General features: G+C 44.5%; 1 protein-coding gene across 1 annotated transcript; it reads right to left on the bottom strand.

Annotated features, from left to right (window-relative positions):
- Window positions 1-5,953: 5,953 nt before the first annotated feature.
- On the bottom strand, window positions 5,954-9,942 carry LOC141943704 (prolactin-like). The gene is made up of 5 exons (XM_074869358.1): window positions 9,912-9,942; window positions 9,650-9,801; window positions 9,445-9,552; window positions 7,875-8,054; window positions 5,954-6,148 (listed from the first exon to the last, which is right to left on the bottom strand). Exons 1-5 carry the CDS (start codon window positions 9,940-9,942, stop codon window positions 5,954-5,956), a joined length of 666 nt encoding a protein of 221 aa, XP_074725459.1.
- Window positions 9,943-14,899: the final 4,957 nt, after the last annotated feature.

The following is a 14,899-nucleotide window of genomic DNA, read 5'->3' as shown; positions in this document are numbered from 1 at the left end:
TTTAGTATGCCATGTGTTATATGCTGTTCAGTAATGTGAGAAGTTTATTCCTATCCTTCAATTGATATCCCAGAACCAACTCATATTCTGCCTAAAACCTTTAGAGATGGACAGACAGATTGCATACACATGGGGATGAACTTACCATCCAATTGTCCTGTTGAAGTCATAGTCCTGCCCTGTTTGACTAACTTCTACTTGAAGGACCAGTAAGTGTTGGTGACCCAGATTCTTCTGAAATGGCATTTGCTAGTGTCTGCCTACAATGAAAGGCATGCAGGTATTTCCAGATTACCATCAAATGATCAAGTGGAGGTACATGTGCATGGGGGTATTCATAAGTGCTTCCTTTTTTGGAGGAAATTGGTGTATGGTGGGGGTGATTGGGGTTTTCCCATCTCACCTTTCAGGGAAGGAGAGTCTTCACAGCTGCTCATATTCTTTTACTGCAAGTCAATAGAGCATCCGTGTTAGAAGAAACACTTCTGGAGAGTAGATATGGGATTCAGAGTGCTCCCTGGGAAATTCTTGCAGTTGATGGTGTTGCAAGCACCGAATGTGAACTGCTGTCAAAACTCTGAGCTGATGTACTAAACAGAATACATCTGAAGGATGTCTCATTGAGGCAAAGATCAAGCAAGGCTCACAGCAGACTTGGTTTCACAGTTATAATGTTATATGTGTTTAAATTGAGCAAGTTCTGGTTTCACTGTAGCCTACTAAAACTTACACCATTTCACGGCCCTCCAAATCTCTTAACACCTCCTACCAGTACTCTTATTCCACAGCTTAGAATAAAGTTTCAGTGTGCCAGATAAAACATTATTTACTTGAAAATGCTGATCAAGCTTTCTTAAAAACCCTAAAAGTATACATGTGAATTTTGAATTATACCAAAACCAGTCTGATTCTATTAGTCAAAATGGATTTAGGCCCATGACACATACAACCTTCATTCCTCCCATTTTAAGCTATTTAAAGGAAAAGTTTCCCTTCCGTCTATACTGTGAAAACTCAGTAAATGAGGAACAGCACCCAGTATGAATACAAAAACATGATATATTTACAGTGCCAGTCTTTTCTGTGTGAAGGATCAAGTAGTAAGTATTCGTTTTCTTCAAATAATGTATGCACACTAGATATGAAAGAACAAAGAGAGCACAAATTATACGCAAAATCCCCAGCAGATGTTTGAAGTGCTTTGTGACAGGCACATTGCAGAGGTGTAATGCGTAGAATGCATCTGGTATTATGGAGTGACGTGAGAGATACTGATGGCACCTCAGAGTTAAAACCAGCAACATATTACTTTGACTTCAAAGATATGACCTAGTGGATGACCTTGCAGCATGGTTGTAGGGTATCTGAGGTATTTCCTATGTGTGGCATTTTGAGACTATAGTTCCAGGCTGTAGAGTATTATGAAGGACAGTCGTTAGGATCCTGGGGCTGGGGATTGTTCAGGTACCTCAAATTGTGAACTGCAGTTAAAAAACCGAATTCTTCAGAGGCCACAAACAAAGCAGATACTTATACTCGTTGGGCACCTCTCTGTTTAGTCTGGCAACTTATCAATGCTAGTGTAATACAGAATACAACAGGGAAAGGGAGAAAGGGCTGAGACTCAGTACTCGCTTTGTTACCTGAGCTGCAGACTCCCGTTCCCTCAGGCTGTGCTGCTTACACAGGGATCCTGCTCCCCAACCAAATAGCCTCGGGAACAGGGGAGGCTTTTCTCACCCCACCTATTGGAGATCCTCCAGATAGGTCTGAATGCAGACCTTGAAAGTCTATTCTTAAGGTCAGGCACTCAAATGAACTTCTCTGATACCTAACAAGAAGGTGCTGATTTCCTTTTCTAGGTCTGGCTCTTGGTCTTTTAAAAGGTATATCACACATGGTGCAGATTATGCCAGTCTACATCAGGCACAGCCACAGTCACGTTTTATTGCATGTAAACAACTGTGAGACTGTGAACATGAGAGGCCAGCCAGCTCCTTCATGGACCTCATATAACACTGCTAACAGCTGGATGTGCTGACCACACCTGTGTCAGCACTTGCACTTTGCTTGTACAGATTTATAGTATGAAACAATTTTCTAAAAGTTCTCTCATTTTTATTGCTTCTTTGCCAAACAGGAATTAGTAGTTATGATCTGCTGAGGAGAACAGGACTGCTTTAAGGCACAAAAACTAACTTCAGTGTCAGAACAATAGTACAATGGTCAAATGTCACTCCTCAGCTGCAGTAAAACATCAGATTTGTTTTATCCTTTGTGATTTACTAGTACTGGGTTTTAAATACCAGTTGCTATCACTGTAGCCACACAGCTCCTCTGACAATATATATTCTACAGTCAAAAGAGTGACATAAATTAAGAACATTAACATGCTTCGGCATCCTGTACCAACAAGACTGTTACTGATTTTCACAAACTAGAAGGAAAGACAAACCGATTTCAAGCAAGTTAGGTGTAAATTCTGTGTCTTAAGAAAGGACCTGAGAGCATTTAGGGTCCAATTAACTTGAGACTTGGCTTTGGACCACAGGGAGACCAGAAAGCCCCTTCAGAGAAAGGTTCACAGTGGACAGAATCGCCATTGACGTGGAAGTCTTTAATGACCATGCTTCTGAGTTATGTGCCTGATGACTGCTGCTGAGTCAGATAAACTGAGGTACGTAAACCTGGATCTGGGATCCTCTCCATGGGGGCTTGCACCTAAATTAATGCCCAGAAAATGGCAACTCCCACTCCTTGGTTTCCTCTAGGTACTGGCTGCAGTTCTAAACAGTGCAGCTGGGCATGGTGGACGGGGATGTCACAAGGCAACATCTCAACAGTGATCCTCCAGTACTCACCCAGACGCCCAGAAGTTTCACCTTTTATAAACATCCAACCCTTGAGGAATTCTTACGTTTTCCCAAGTAATTTTTTCTTTCCATGTCAACATTTGTTATACAAGGTAGCTGAATGTTAATGCATGTTGTTCAAAGAAGTGTTTCCGTTTGTTTCTGCTTTGCTATCATGGTTTTAGATAAGAGTTAAACTACAAGTGACATCTGTCACTTAATCTATCATGCAAACATCAGCACATGTCAGATTCAGTCTAAATTCAAGATACACTATCAAAACCATCTAGCACATTATGAAAGGAACAAAATGAATTTTCAGCCACTGAGAGCTTCTGTCATATCCTTCGTCATTCTGAAAAAATGGAAAAGTTATGATGAGGAAATCTCTGATGTACAAAAGCAACTTCTAATAACTGAAAAAATGAATTGTACTGTACAAATGTCTGGGGTTATCCTGCAAGTTTTCACAGAATAAGGTCTGAAGAACAGTAGAGATATTTTTAATTCTTAAATTTATTTGACTGACAAGGAAAGTTAACAGAAACAGGTTGTTCCACCAATGGAAATTACACCATGACTTACCTGTTTTCCTACACCATGTTTTCCACCTGACCCTTAGCTGCAACCCCTGGGGTGTCTTCCCAGCAGTGGAAGTTCCTAGTGGCCATTATGGTTGATTTCCGAGTCACCTTGCAACTCGCTCTGAGAGCCACCAAGCCCCCTGCCCACAGGGCCACAGCCACCACCCACCCGTGGGGCCGTGGCCACCTCCTGCCCACCAGGCCACGGCCACCATCTGTGGGGCCATGGCCACCTCCCGGCCAGGGGGACATGGAGAATCACACAGAATCACACAGAATCATCAAGGTTGGAAAAGACCTTGAAGATCATCCAGTCCAACCAGTAACCTAACATTGACAGTTCCCAACTACACCATATCCCTCAGCGCTATGTCAGCCCGACTCTTAAACACCTCCAGGGATGGGGACTCCACCACCTCCCTGGGCAGCCCATTCCAACACCTAACAACCTGTTCTGTAAAGAAATGCTTCCTAATATCCAGTCTAAACCTCCCCTGGCGCAATTTGAGGCCATTACCTCTTGTCCTATCACTTGTTACTTGGTTAAAGAGACTCATCCCCAGCTCTCTGCAACCTCCTTTCAGGCAGTTGTAGAGGGCGATGAGCAGTGGGAGATGACATGGCCATCTCCCGTACAGCCACGGCCGCCTCCCGCGGGGCCCCGCGGCGCCCCCCAGTGGCAGCGCGGAGCGCAGCGTGTCAGCCCCGGGGGGCGTGGCCGGGGGCGTGGCCGGGGGCGGTGCGGGACACTGCCGGTCTCGGAGGGCGGTTCCTGCCGTCAGCCGCGGCGGGGCCGGTAACGCGTCGGTGTGTGTCACTTCCCGGTGCCGATGCCGGGCAGTTGTTGCGGGTGTGCGATGCCGGGAGGTGGCGGAGTTACCCCCTCACTCCGTGACGGGCCCAGCGGCAGCAGCTCGGGGACAGCAGTAGTCCCTTGCTGGCGCAGGAGACACGCCGCGGCAGCGGGCTGCGGCCGCGCTGGGTGATGGGGAAATGCTGTCGCTGTTAACTGCTACATCAACTTCTGTGATTGCGGACAGGTGCCGGCAGGGAGGGCGGCCCTCTGTGGCTCTGCCTAGAGGAGACTGCCTTTATTCTCTTCGGAGCCGTGTTTTGTTTCCAGAATTTCTTCAAAATGTGCAGATGAATGCTGCTGTTTCGTTAAGTGTCCGTAGTGCCTTACTGCTTCAGGAATTGCAGCTAGTAACTTCTTCAGCGCAGGCACTATATAACCCGTCGCATTTCTACCGTACCTGGCACTACAGGGACCAGATGTGAATGGTGAGCACTCACAGCTTCTAGCTGAGAAAGCGCATCAGCTGGCTACTAGATAGTAGATATGTGAGGATATCAGCAGTTATGGAGATGTAACTGAAAAGTTTGTTCCTCTGTTCTGCATAAATGTTTTTTTGAAATGTCTTCCTGCTGAGTTTCTCTAGCCCCAATCCAATATCGTTATTAAATAATCATCAGCATTTTCCTCTCCATTCTTAGCAGCCCAAGCTCCAGCTACTGTCAACAACCATCAAAATCAGGGGAGGCCAAAAAAGAGCGTTCAGGGATGAAATAGTCAAGAATATTAAAAGTAAATCTATGTTGATTATAAATGCCTGTTCAAATGGCTCATTTAGGATCTGAATGCAAAGATGGTTTGTTTTATAAACGGCCATCAGCACTGCTAGAAATACGTGATTGCTACAAAATATCTGACAGCTTTCAGATTTTTATTTGCTATGGAGTTTGTCATCATTACTGTAAAACCCAAGCCCTGTGTCAGCATGTGTTATGGGAAAGAGATCTATTGTGACATCAGCCATGCTCAGCCCTCAGACTGAAATAGTATTTGGACCAGAATTCTGACTTATCTTTCATATAGAAACTTTTTCTTTAGGAGTTTCCCCTGAAATCACTAAAGCCATTACAGATACAAAAGAGCATTCAAAATGAATAAAAGTGCTAGGAACTAGATCTTATGGGCACATGTGAAGGCCCATAGAAATTAGTGAGAAGCATGATGTGAACATAAAAGTCTGCCATGGGCTCTGCCGTTACATGAACTGATCGACAGCAATACCACTCTTCAGTGTTAAGCAATATTCTGCAGGTATGTATGTATGTAGAAATGAGGGGAAACAATCTTTTTTATATAAAAATATACTTTATTGATAGTATATAGATGTATTTGTACCGAGGTTTAACAAACTGAATTTCACTTTCAACTATCTATATATCTAAACTGTGTGAATCAGCCATAATATCATCTGTCACGGTGTAACGTGCAAGGACATTCATTTGTCTACTGCTAACGTACTCCTTTTTATCTGGTGCGTTAACCCACATACCCACATGACGCTTTATTTAATATTTCATCTGCATAGGTCAACTGTGTCAAGTAGCTGCCAAAGAATTTTAAAACCACTTTCCTATTAAAATTACTGTAGATGCGATAATTTATAAGTTCTATTTTTTCATGTTTATAAACAATATGCTGAAGACTACTTGTCGAGAGATTACAACTCAACAACTATTTTCTGGCATAATCCTACATTTGAGAATTTTTAAGTAGCTTTGTACTTTATTGGAGTCTCTTCTGAAACAGTGAATAAAGTCAGAGTCACTCATCATGTTTGCTTCATTACTAATTGATAAGCCAGTGGCTTCAGATGATGCCATTCCATTTAATGAATTGCTGATGATCCCCATTGACTGCATCTGTATTGAAAACAGGAAAAGAAGTACAAATCCTAACTACATGTACAACAAATCTTTAAAATACTAGTGCAGAAGTTAATGGAGGCATCACTATGTTGGGCTGTTTGACTCCAGACCTTTCACATACTTATTGAACATATATGTAAAGCTCCTTACATAGAACAACATTGTTTTTTTATCATAACAGTATCGATACAACCACTAGACTAGCCTGAAATGATCTACTAGCAATGCAAGAATACTGGGGTATAACTCAGACTGAGTTTAAGTAGAGGAACCTCTGTTTGGTAATCGTTATTTCCTCTTGAAGTAATACAGCAAATCAGTCTTGAGATTTTTTAGCCATTTATTTTAATGAGTTTTGTGAAGGGAAGTTTCTAACATGAGCATTCACCAGTGCTGTTTAACCTGGTGAACTCTGCAGACTGTTATCACCTCTCCGAGTAGGAGCTTCACAACAGAGCCAAGCTTAGAATTAGCATCTTATGGCTGCAAAATATTTGAATGCATTTACATAGTTTGCTTATTTTTTAAAATTATATTTCTACCTTGTGGTATGCCCATAGTACATAGAGGTCAAAACTTCAAAGCTTTCCTTTTTAGTAATTCCTTCAAAGGTGTTTTAGAAAAATAAAATCAGGTGAATATACCAGAATTGTGTAGCTAGTTTAGAGTTTGATGGCTTGCTTCAGTCACAGAACAAAGCAAACACAGGTCAAGCTTTCAGGTTGAATACCTCTGAACTTTAAGGCCATTTTAGCCCAGAACCATGGCTGCACTTGGAAGATGGACTTTCCATTTGTAGCTCTGAGTCAACCTAATCAGGACTACATTTTAGAGCAGGGTACAATTCCTCCTGTTCTAGTAATGAGCTGCTTATAATTTTAAAACTTGTATTCCTCACCTGTGTTCATGAAGCTGAAAGGTGATCTACTAGTGTAAGATACTAGTTTATTAATAACTTTTTAGTGAAACTGACATCTTGGCAGTGTAGCCATTTCAGAGAAAGGACACACAGCCCTCATTTGTTTAGCCAAAACTCCAAATAAGTTTAGATACGAATGCACAAGAAATACAAAGATCAGGACTTCTAGCTAGCAATGAGAAGACAGAAATGGAAATAACAAAAAATTACATCCAATAATTTATATATCATCTGCCAGAATTTGGAATGGAGGTTTGAAATTGTTTTGTCACTGACATCTGACTTAAGCAATGCCACTGTTGTCTTGAAGAACTTATCCCAGCATAAAACTGTTGCCTTAGGAAGGAGCTCTTTGCAGCAGACAGCAGTGATACTTGAATTACTTAGACTGCAAATCCAAATAAAACTGAAACCAATAATTAAGTATTTGTCACGGTCTACCCACATCTCCTCTACTGCCCTAGAAAAGTCAAGTCATTCCTGGCTCATATATGAAGCTGTAAACGGCTCTAGTCTTTGTACTTGTGTCTTTCATATATTTCATATTAATAAAATACTGCTCTACACATATGGACATATCTAATGTCAATCTACTGTCATCTACATATCTGTCGATCCATAAATTAAGTCACATCCTCTGACTGAAAAATTCCTGTATCTGTAACGGAGTCCAGCATTGCTGGGTCAGAGCCTCAGTTGGCATTAAGGCTACAGCCCAAGTGAGAGCAGCCATTTCCGCCCCCCTCAAAGTCACTCATGCCACATGACTGGTATAAATAAAAGCTACACAGAAAATCTTGCCTTTTCTGTTACTTTCTCAACCCCAGTCTTCAGCTCATGTACCATATTGCTGATTTGCTTAGCTTTGCTAAGGCTGTCATCAGGTAGCTCTTGGTAGTGCTCAATATGCTGGTTAAAGTGGGAAAGTGGTTCTTTCCAGGCTTGCAACAGTTTCAGTATCAAGTGAGTTAGTTCTTCTCTCTTATAAATTAAAACAGTAAAGAATTTCTCTGTTAGTTTGCAGCAGGTCATATGAACACTGTTAGACAGTGTGACTGTGAAATCTCAGCGGGATTAAGATTTACATCTGCAATTCAGTAGTTTTCAAATATTCAGAATTTAAGGGCCATTCTGTCTCTGGTTATTTTCTTATATATAAGCACCACCCAAAAGTTGTATTTGTCTTGTTTTCTTAGACTCCTAAACTCTGCAATACCTAAAACTGCTAATACAGCATTAGCAAAATGGTGACGTTTCTGTCAAACTTACTTGCTACTGAAGAAGTTTTTAGGAACTCCTAGATGTCTCAAGAGCCCAAGAAGCCTCATCTAGACATCTCTGTTTGCTGGTATGGAAGTGCAGGTGTTTCCTCACACCGGCCATGGTCATAGCTGTGTCAGTTAGAGGTTTGCTGCAGGCACACTTCCCAGAAGGTGCCTGGTGGTCAGGGCCATTGCTTCTCTAACAGAAGCTCAGTGGCCATAAGACCTCTCTTGCAATATAAGTTCAGAAATAAGGTTGACTGGTTAAAGCTTTCTAAAGCAGGTAGGGTCTCATGTCTCATTGCCCTTCCAGGGGAGCTTCTAAATGTCTTGCGGGAAGCTCCTCACTCCATCACAACCATGTTAACATTCGTCTCTGTCTCCTAGAGGCAGAAGTTTCTCCCACTGCTGTATCCTCGACTTTACAGTCTGCTTTTTTTTTCTGTCTAAAGAAACTCTTCCTGCTCTTCTCTAAACTAATAACGATTTTTTTCTCCTTGCCATTACATCTGTCTAAAACAATTTGCTGTTCTTTTCCCCATGCCTACCTACCAATTCAGAGATAATGACTATTATTTCTTTCTCCCGATTGCTTTTTGTACTTTGCAGTGACACTGATTAATTTAACTTATCTGTCACATGCACAGTTTTCTAAGTTTCTGTTCTGCAGAGACTGCCACAACAAAATCAAAGGGATGTCTGCCTGTCAGTCATTTGGACAAAGTACTACTGCAATACCCTTATTATAACTATGATCTGAGTATATGTAACCATATACAGCTGTTAAAATACAACAAACTAGTGATTCATATGCAATACCTCTGTGATGTGTACCTGTTTGGGGTCAAAATTTATCAGCTTCTTCAATCCGAACTGCTGCTGAAGCACCGGAGGCATGAAAACCTCTCTGCCTATCTTCAGCCCGACCGGGGTGGGGGGCCACCGCAGGTTAGGGGGGAGAGAGTTGTGGGCATTTTTCCCCTTTCTTCAGAGGGGTAGAAAGGAGGCGCTGTGATCTGCGGAGACCCCTCCCAGCCCCCCAACCCCTCGGGGGCCCGCGGCAGCCCCCTCCCGCCCCGTCTCCGCCCGCCGCCGCCGTCCCCCCTTACCGGGATTTTTTGGGCGTATTCTTTGCCGTTGGGGGTCAGCATCCCCGACGTGTGGCACTTCCGAGCGGACTTCCCCAGCTCGTTGTCACGGGGCGGAAAGTGTTTTTCCTATGGGGGAGAAAAACCTAAAGAGGCACCGACAGCACCCCCCGCCCCGCGCCGCCGACAGCCGCTCCCAGGGCGGCGGAGCCAGCCCGGCGCTCACCAGCTCGGCGTAGAACGTCGTGGCGAGGCTGTGGATCCTGCCCGAGTGCCGGATCACCCGGTCGAAGAGATCAGCCACGGTCAGGAGGCGGCAGCCGGCGTCTCCCGGGGCGCAGACCAGCAGCCACAGCAGCGCCAGCGCCGCGGCGGCACCTGCGGAGAGCCCGGCGGCGTCGGGGGACGTCGAGGGGGCCGCCCGGCCCGGCCCGGCCCGGCCCGCTCCGCTCCCCGCCGCCCGCATCTGCTCGCCCCGCCGCCCGCACCTGCTCGCCCCGCCGCCCGGGCGAGGGCCATGGCCCCGCGGAGGCCGCTGCCCGGCAGGAACGGCTGCTATCGGCCGGCGCCGGCGTTGCCCCTGCGTCCCCTATATATGACGGGTGGGGACGTGCGTGGCGTGGGGGCATCTCCCGGTCATGCCGGGTCCCTCCCTGACGTGCGCAGCCCGCGGCCGCCGTGACCGAGCCGCCCGGAGCGGGGCTCCCGGCTCGGCGGGCGGGACCGAGCGTCCCTCGCACCGAGGGGACCAACTCCCCGCCCGGCAGCCCACAGGGCCCCGCAGAAATGGGTGTCCCGGGCTCTGTGGACGGAGCCCCCAGCGCCCGCCCGCCGTGGGGCCAGGGCCGTCCCGTGTCGGTGTCCCAGCCCCCCGCTCCGTGGGGGGGGGGGGGGGGGGCGGCTCCTGCGCCCCACAGAAGTGGCGTGGCCAGGTCTGTACCAGCAGGAGGGGGCAAGGGTGTGAGAGCGGCTCTTGTCAGTGATACCGGGGGGGCGGGTATACAAGGACGGCAATGGGCAACATGACAGGTAGGAGAGAAGCCCGGCCCCGGGACATTCGTCTCCTACCCATCTCTTCTAATCACACGGTTAAGATCAGATCTGCTTTCCCTGCTCCCTTGCAGGTGGTCAGAGGTAGGTAACACCACTGAAGGTGTGATAGCTGGTGACTGCACGCTTGGTGGTGCAAGTGTGCCTGAAGAAAGTTGCTGATGTCCCATATGGCTAAAAGGTTGAGGCAGTAACACAGCAAAGCACTCAGATCTGGATTCCCAAAGGTGTGCAAGTCTTACGGACTCGGTTGCTGCCCTCAGTTTCTGGGCGTGAGATCCTGAGCACCCCTGCAAGACATACAAGGAAAGTTGAGACGTTTGTCATGAGACTCATGACTGCTGACATGTCAAACTAGGAGCTGCTTCAAGCTGACCAACGAGGGAACCTGAGCACAGGGTCTTGTGGGAGACATTGGCCTGTCAGCCTTGCACAGCCTCTGGGTTCTCATTCTCTGGGTTAACAGCCTGGCCATGTTCATTATTTTGTCTTTTTATTATCTCAAAAAGAGTTCTCCATGTTGGTAAGAGTTCTGCCGCAACCTCATTCCCTCGGGTTGCACAGTCCCACAGTCTTACTCCTGCTTTATCCCATATCGGAACAGTGAATATAGTAACCGCAGCTGCTACCCAGTTTAAAATTCTCTTCAAGGCATGCAGATTAATATGCACCTTATATTTAGCTAACAGTCTTTCCATCAGTGCAAGCACTGACTTTTCTTCCGAGGGTATTGACCTACCCATCGCTTCCCCACAGCTCACCTTGCTCACACTGCAATGGTGATTGATGCCGGCTCCTGCTTCCTTTCAGCAGCTACTTAAGTTCTGTGGGGTTTGCCACCGGAGTGATCCAAGTTGATCACACTTATCGCCTCCTCACATGGGACACCATTTGTGGCAACTGGGGCACGGACTCTCGATGAAATCCAGAAAGAAAAAGAGAGTTTATCATTACAATGGTACATACTTATGCTCTCGGATGCTGTCGGTAAAGCTCTTACTTCGTAGTTAACAAATCAGTAATTAGACAGCTATCAACCTTTTCTCCTATCAGCATAAGACCACTCCAACACACGCTGTGCAGACCAATCACCTTCTTATTCACGCGCTATTCTCACGGCAGTAACTTCTCACAGTTCAGTACTTTTCCACAGTTCAGTGTTGCAGCTGTCCGTTGTTTTTCCCTGCCACCTTGGCACAATTCAGCAGTTTCTTATCTTTCTTCCAAGGCCTGTTTTTCATCAAAGACTAGCTATTTCTCAGAGGCTGTGCAAGGCTGACAGGCCAATGTCTCCCACAGGGTCTTACTGCTGTGTTTTCTGGGTTTTGGCACCCTACCCCTCTGAAATCCAATGGGAACAGCTCAGGGTCTGGTAGAGCTGGAATCAGACACCTTCTCTGCCTGTGGGTATTCAAGCAGAGGTTGGCCAAGGGACTGCTGTAATTGGTGGCTCTTGTGACATGGAGAATGAGTCAGCTCTGCTCTTCTTGCAGAATTTTTTCATTGCCAGGGGAGCAGCCTGCTTAGAAATGAGGATACAGCTGACATGAAATTGTCATCTTTCCTCTGTGATTACCCCAGCCACTATGTTAGAGTCATGTATTTGTTTTCTAGCCACTGAATCCCAATTTCCTTTATGGAAAATGGAAGGACTATACCTCCAACCAGAATGACGAAGAACATTCCTCTCCCCCACTTTTTAAAGACAGCTGGGTGACTAGGACCCCTTCTGGAGGTGGAAGACGTGAGTTTGACTAACTGTTGGCCAAGGAGGAATTGACCTTGGTCACCTATACTGTGTGTGAATGCTAAAAAATTGGTAGAAAACAAGTAAAGGCAGCTACTTCTCTAGCCAAATCTTAGAAGTAATTTTCATCTGCCAGTGCATTCTGCATGAAGTCAAGAGGAATTTCCAAAGGATTCACATTTTGAAAATAAGAACTCTCCAAGGAGTTAGGTGTCAGTTTCTAGGCTCTGAGTAGGTGTCTGCATGGCTATCCACTGAACTCCAAAGCCTGTCAAAGCTGACGCATTTTGGGACGTGCACAGATTCAAAATATTGAGAGGTGAAGACCTGTAGTGCTGAAAATGCCAGCAGAAGTCATTGCTAAGTAGGGCCTCCTGTTTGCATGCTTGTGCTCTCTGCCTGGGTTCCATTTTCCTTGTTCGCATGTTTAAGGATTTGGCTCTTTGTTAACAAGACAGATTTTTAAGTAGGAAAAAAGAGATTTTGATTTCCTTTTGCCCAAAGGAAGACTGAAAACATAGCACATGAGAAGGAATATTTAGATGTCTTTCTCACACAATCTACATTGCCTTCATTCATACAGATATCTCAAAGGAAGATTATTTCTCTCTGAGAGCTACCCACAAATCATATATCCTTCCAGGGAACTTGTCTTGCTATGTTGTGCACTGAGTTAGCTAGATTTGATTTAGTTAAGTGACTGCAATCTCCAAAAAAATTTACTTTTTTTCTTGACAGAGTTGGATCAATATAAGCAAATACTAGAGCTCTCACTACCGGAGTAGTCCACATGCTCCTCAGCCTCTACCAGCAATGCAGCTTAGCCAGCCCTTCAAACCAATACATGTCTGAACCCAATGGACCACACTCACTTTTCTAAAATTCCCCAAAGTCACTTCTAAAGGTCAATAGCGCAATGGGTCCATGAGACACTTTTTACCCATCATTTTTTTGAATTTCTAAAATTAGTTTTAAAAGCAATTCATTAACATGTGCTTAATGATCTGCACTATTCAGCAGAGGTTGTGCTCATTCTTTTACCTCTGCTTTATCTCTAATGAATAAAACAATGCAGGTAATTTCAGTGGTTAGAGCTGCTGAGCCAGTTCTTACTGAGGATCATACAGTAAGCCTTGGCAATAGCTCTGAGCTGTTTGGTAGCTGATAAAATACTTCTGGCTTGTGGTCCAACTGAAGACTTGTAATATTAGTATTATTTCTGATAACTATCAGAAAATGAGCAATCATGCATATGACAGGATCCGAAAAACATTGGTAGTGTGCATATGGGAAGCACGTGGATCAGTTACTCATTTTTATTGGCCAATAGCCATTTTCTTTTGGTTTTCATGTGTCTTGGAGAAATCCTGACATATGCAAATCTTATCCTAGAAAAGGTTCCTTAAAATGTTAAGACAATTTTTGAGTTTTGCAGGAGCTGTGAACTTGCACTGTGGAAAATGTAAATTACTTACACAGCAAAAAATGCAGTACAGCTTAGAGAAAAGAATCCACAGTAAATTATGAAGTTTTTTTTAAGGCTCCATTTTCTAAAATGAATTAAGTTTTCTTAATGAAAGATATATCAATATTTAAGAATTGTTTTTCCTGGCTCTTCACTGATATTTTAAGTTTGTAGATGACAACAAACTGGAAGAAGTCACTTCCACTTTAGAATTCAACATGATCTTGACAATAAGAGAAGTGGCCTGAAGAAAGCAGGGTACAGTTCAGTAAAGAAAATACGAAGTACTATGCTTAGACAGGAGCTTAGACTGTCCAAATCCAGAACAAGGCGGCAGTCAAACAGATGGGGATCATGGCTTGTATGAAATAACAAGCTGAACCTGAGTCAGTAGTATCTTACTGTTGTTTTGTGTTTATTTATTCATTTGTTTTGCAAGCTGGAGTATGTCTTTTGAAATGCTGTCTGTGTGACATGCAAAAGAGTTCTTCTGCCATACCTTGCATTTGTAAGACCTCCCCTAGAATACTGTGTTCAGTGTTGGACATCCCATTTCAAAAGAGGTAAGAGCCAGATGGAAAGAGCTCGGAGGATAAAAGCAGGAATGATCACAGGTGAAAAAAACCCCATGGCCTACGAGGAAAGACTGAAGGAAGCGGGTTTGTTTACTCTCTAGAAGGGAAAGACAAGGCAAGGATACAGTTTTCAGATGTGAAGAAGGTAGCAGCAAAGAGGAAGGGAATCAATTATTCACCACATTCATTATGGATACAAGATATAATGGGATTAAACTGCAGTAAGGGAGATTTAAATTAGACATTAGAAAGAACTTAATGGTTAGGAGAGTTAAGGACTGGAACAGATTGCTCAGGGACACCATGAAATCTCCATCATTATCTAACCTTTCTTATAAACTTTCAAACAGTTTTCAGACAGTCAGCAGTGGTGTTCATCCTGCTGTGGGCAGGAGGGTGAGTGGGCAACATCAGACCTCTTCCCCTTCTAGCCTGACAAAGTTTTATAGTGCAAGACCAACAGGAGTTCATTAGGTATTCAAAATCACTCCTAAATTTACATCATGAAGGAGGAAAAGCTGAAACAAAAGGTTTGTTTCAACCAAATACTGTCCATTATTGATTTGCCTTTTTCCTCTAACATAGCAACAGGCACATTTTACAGCTCAAGAAGGGACAAGTCACGCACTTTTGCTATGA

The sequence above is a fragment of the Strix uralensis genome, chromosome 5, assembly GCF_047716275.1.
Source record: "Strix uralensis isolate ZFMK-TIS-50842 chromosome 5, bStrUra1, whole genome shotgun sequence".
NCBI lineage: Eukaryota > Metazoa > Chordata > Aves > Strigiformes > Strigidae > Strix > Strix uralensis.
The sequence above is the reverse complement of the archived record's forward strand: the minus strand, read 5'-3'. Positions and strand labels throughout refer to the sequence as shown.

What these genes read in the sequence shown, in the direction of transcription:
- LOC141943704 (XM_074869358.1), bottom strand. Translation starts at nt 9,942, where the DNA reads ATGGCCCTCGCCCGGGCGGCGGGGCGAGCAG. An exon ending in CGACGTTCTACGCCGAGCTG is followed by an intron (nt 9,553 to 9,649) that starts GTGAGCGCCGGG and finishes TCTCCCCCATAG; the next exon opens with GAAAAACACTTTCCGCCCCG. An exon ending in TTGAGAAAGTAACAGAAAAG is followed by an intron (nt 6,149 to 7,874) that starts GCAAGATTTTCT and finishes TTTTCAATACAG; the next exon opens with ATGCAGTCAATGGGGATCAT.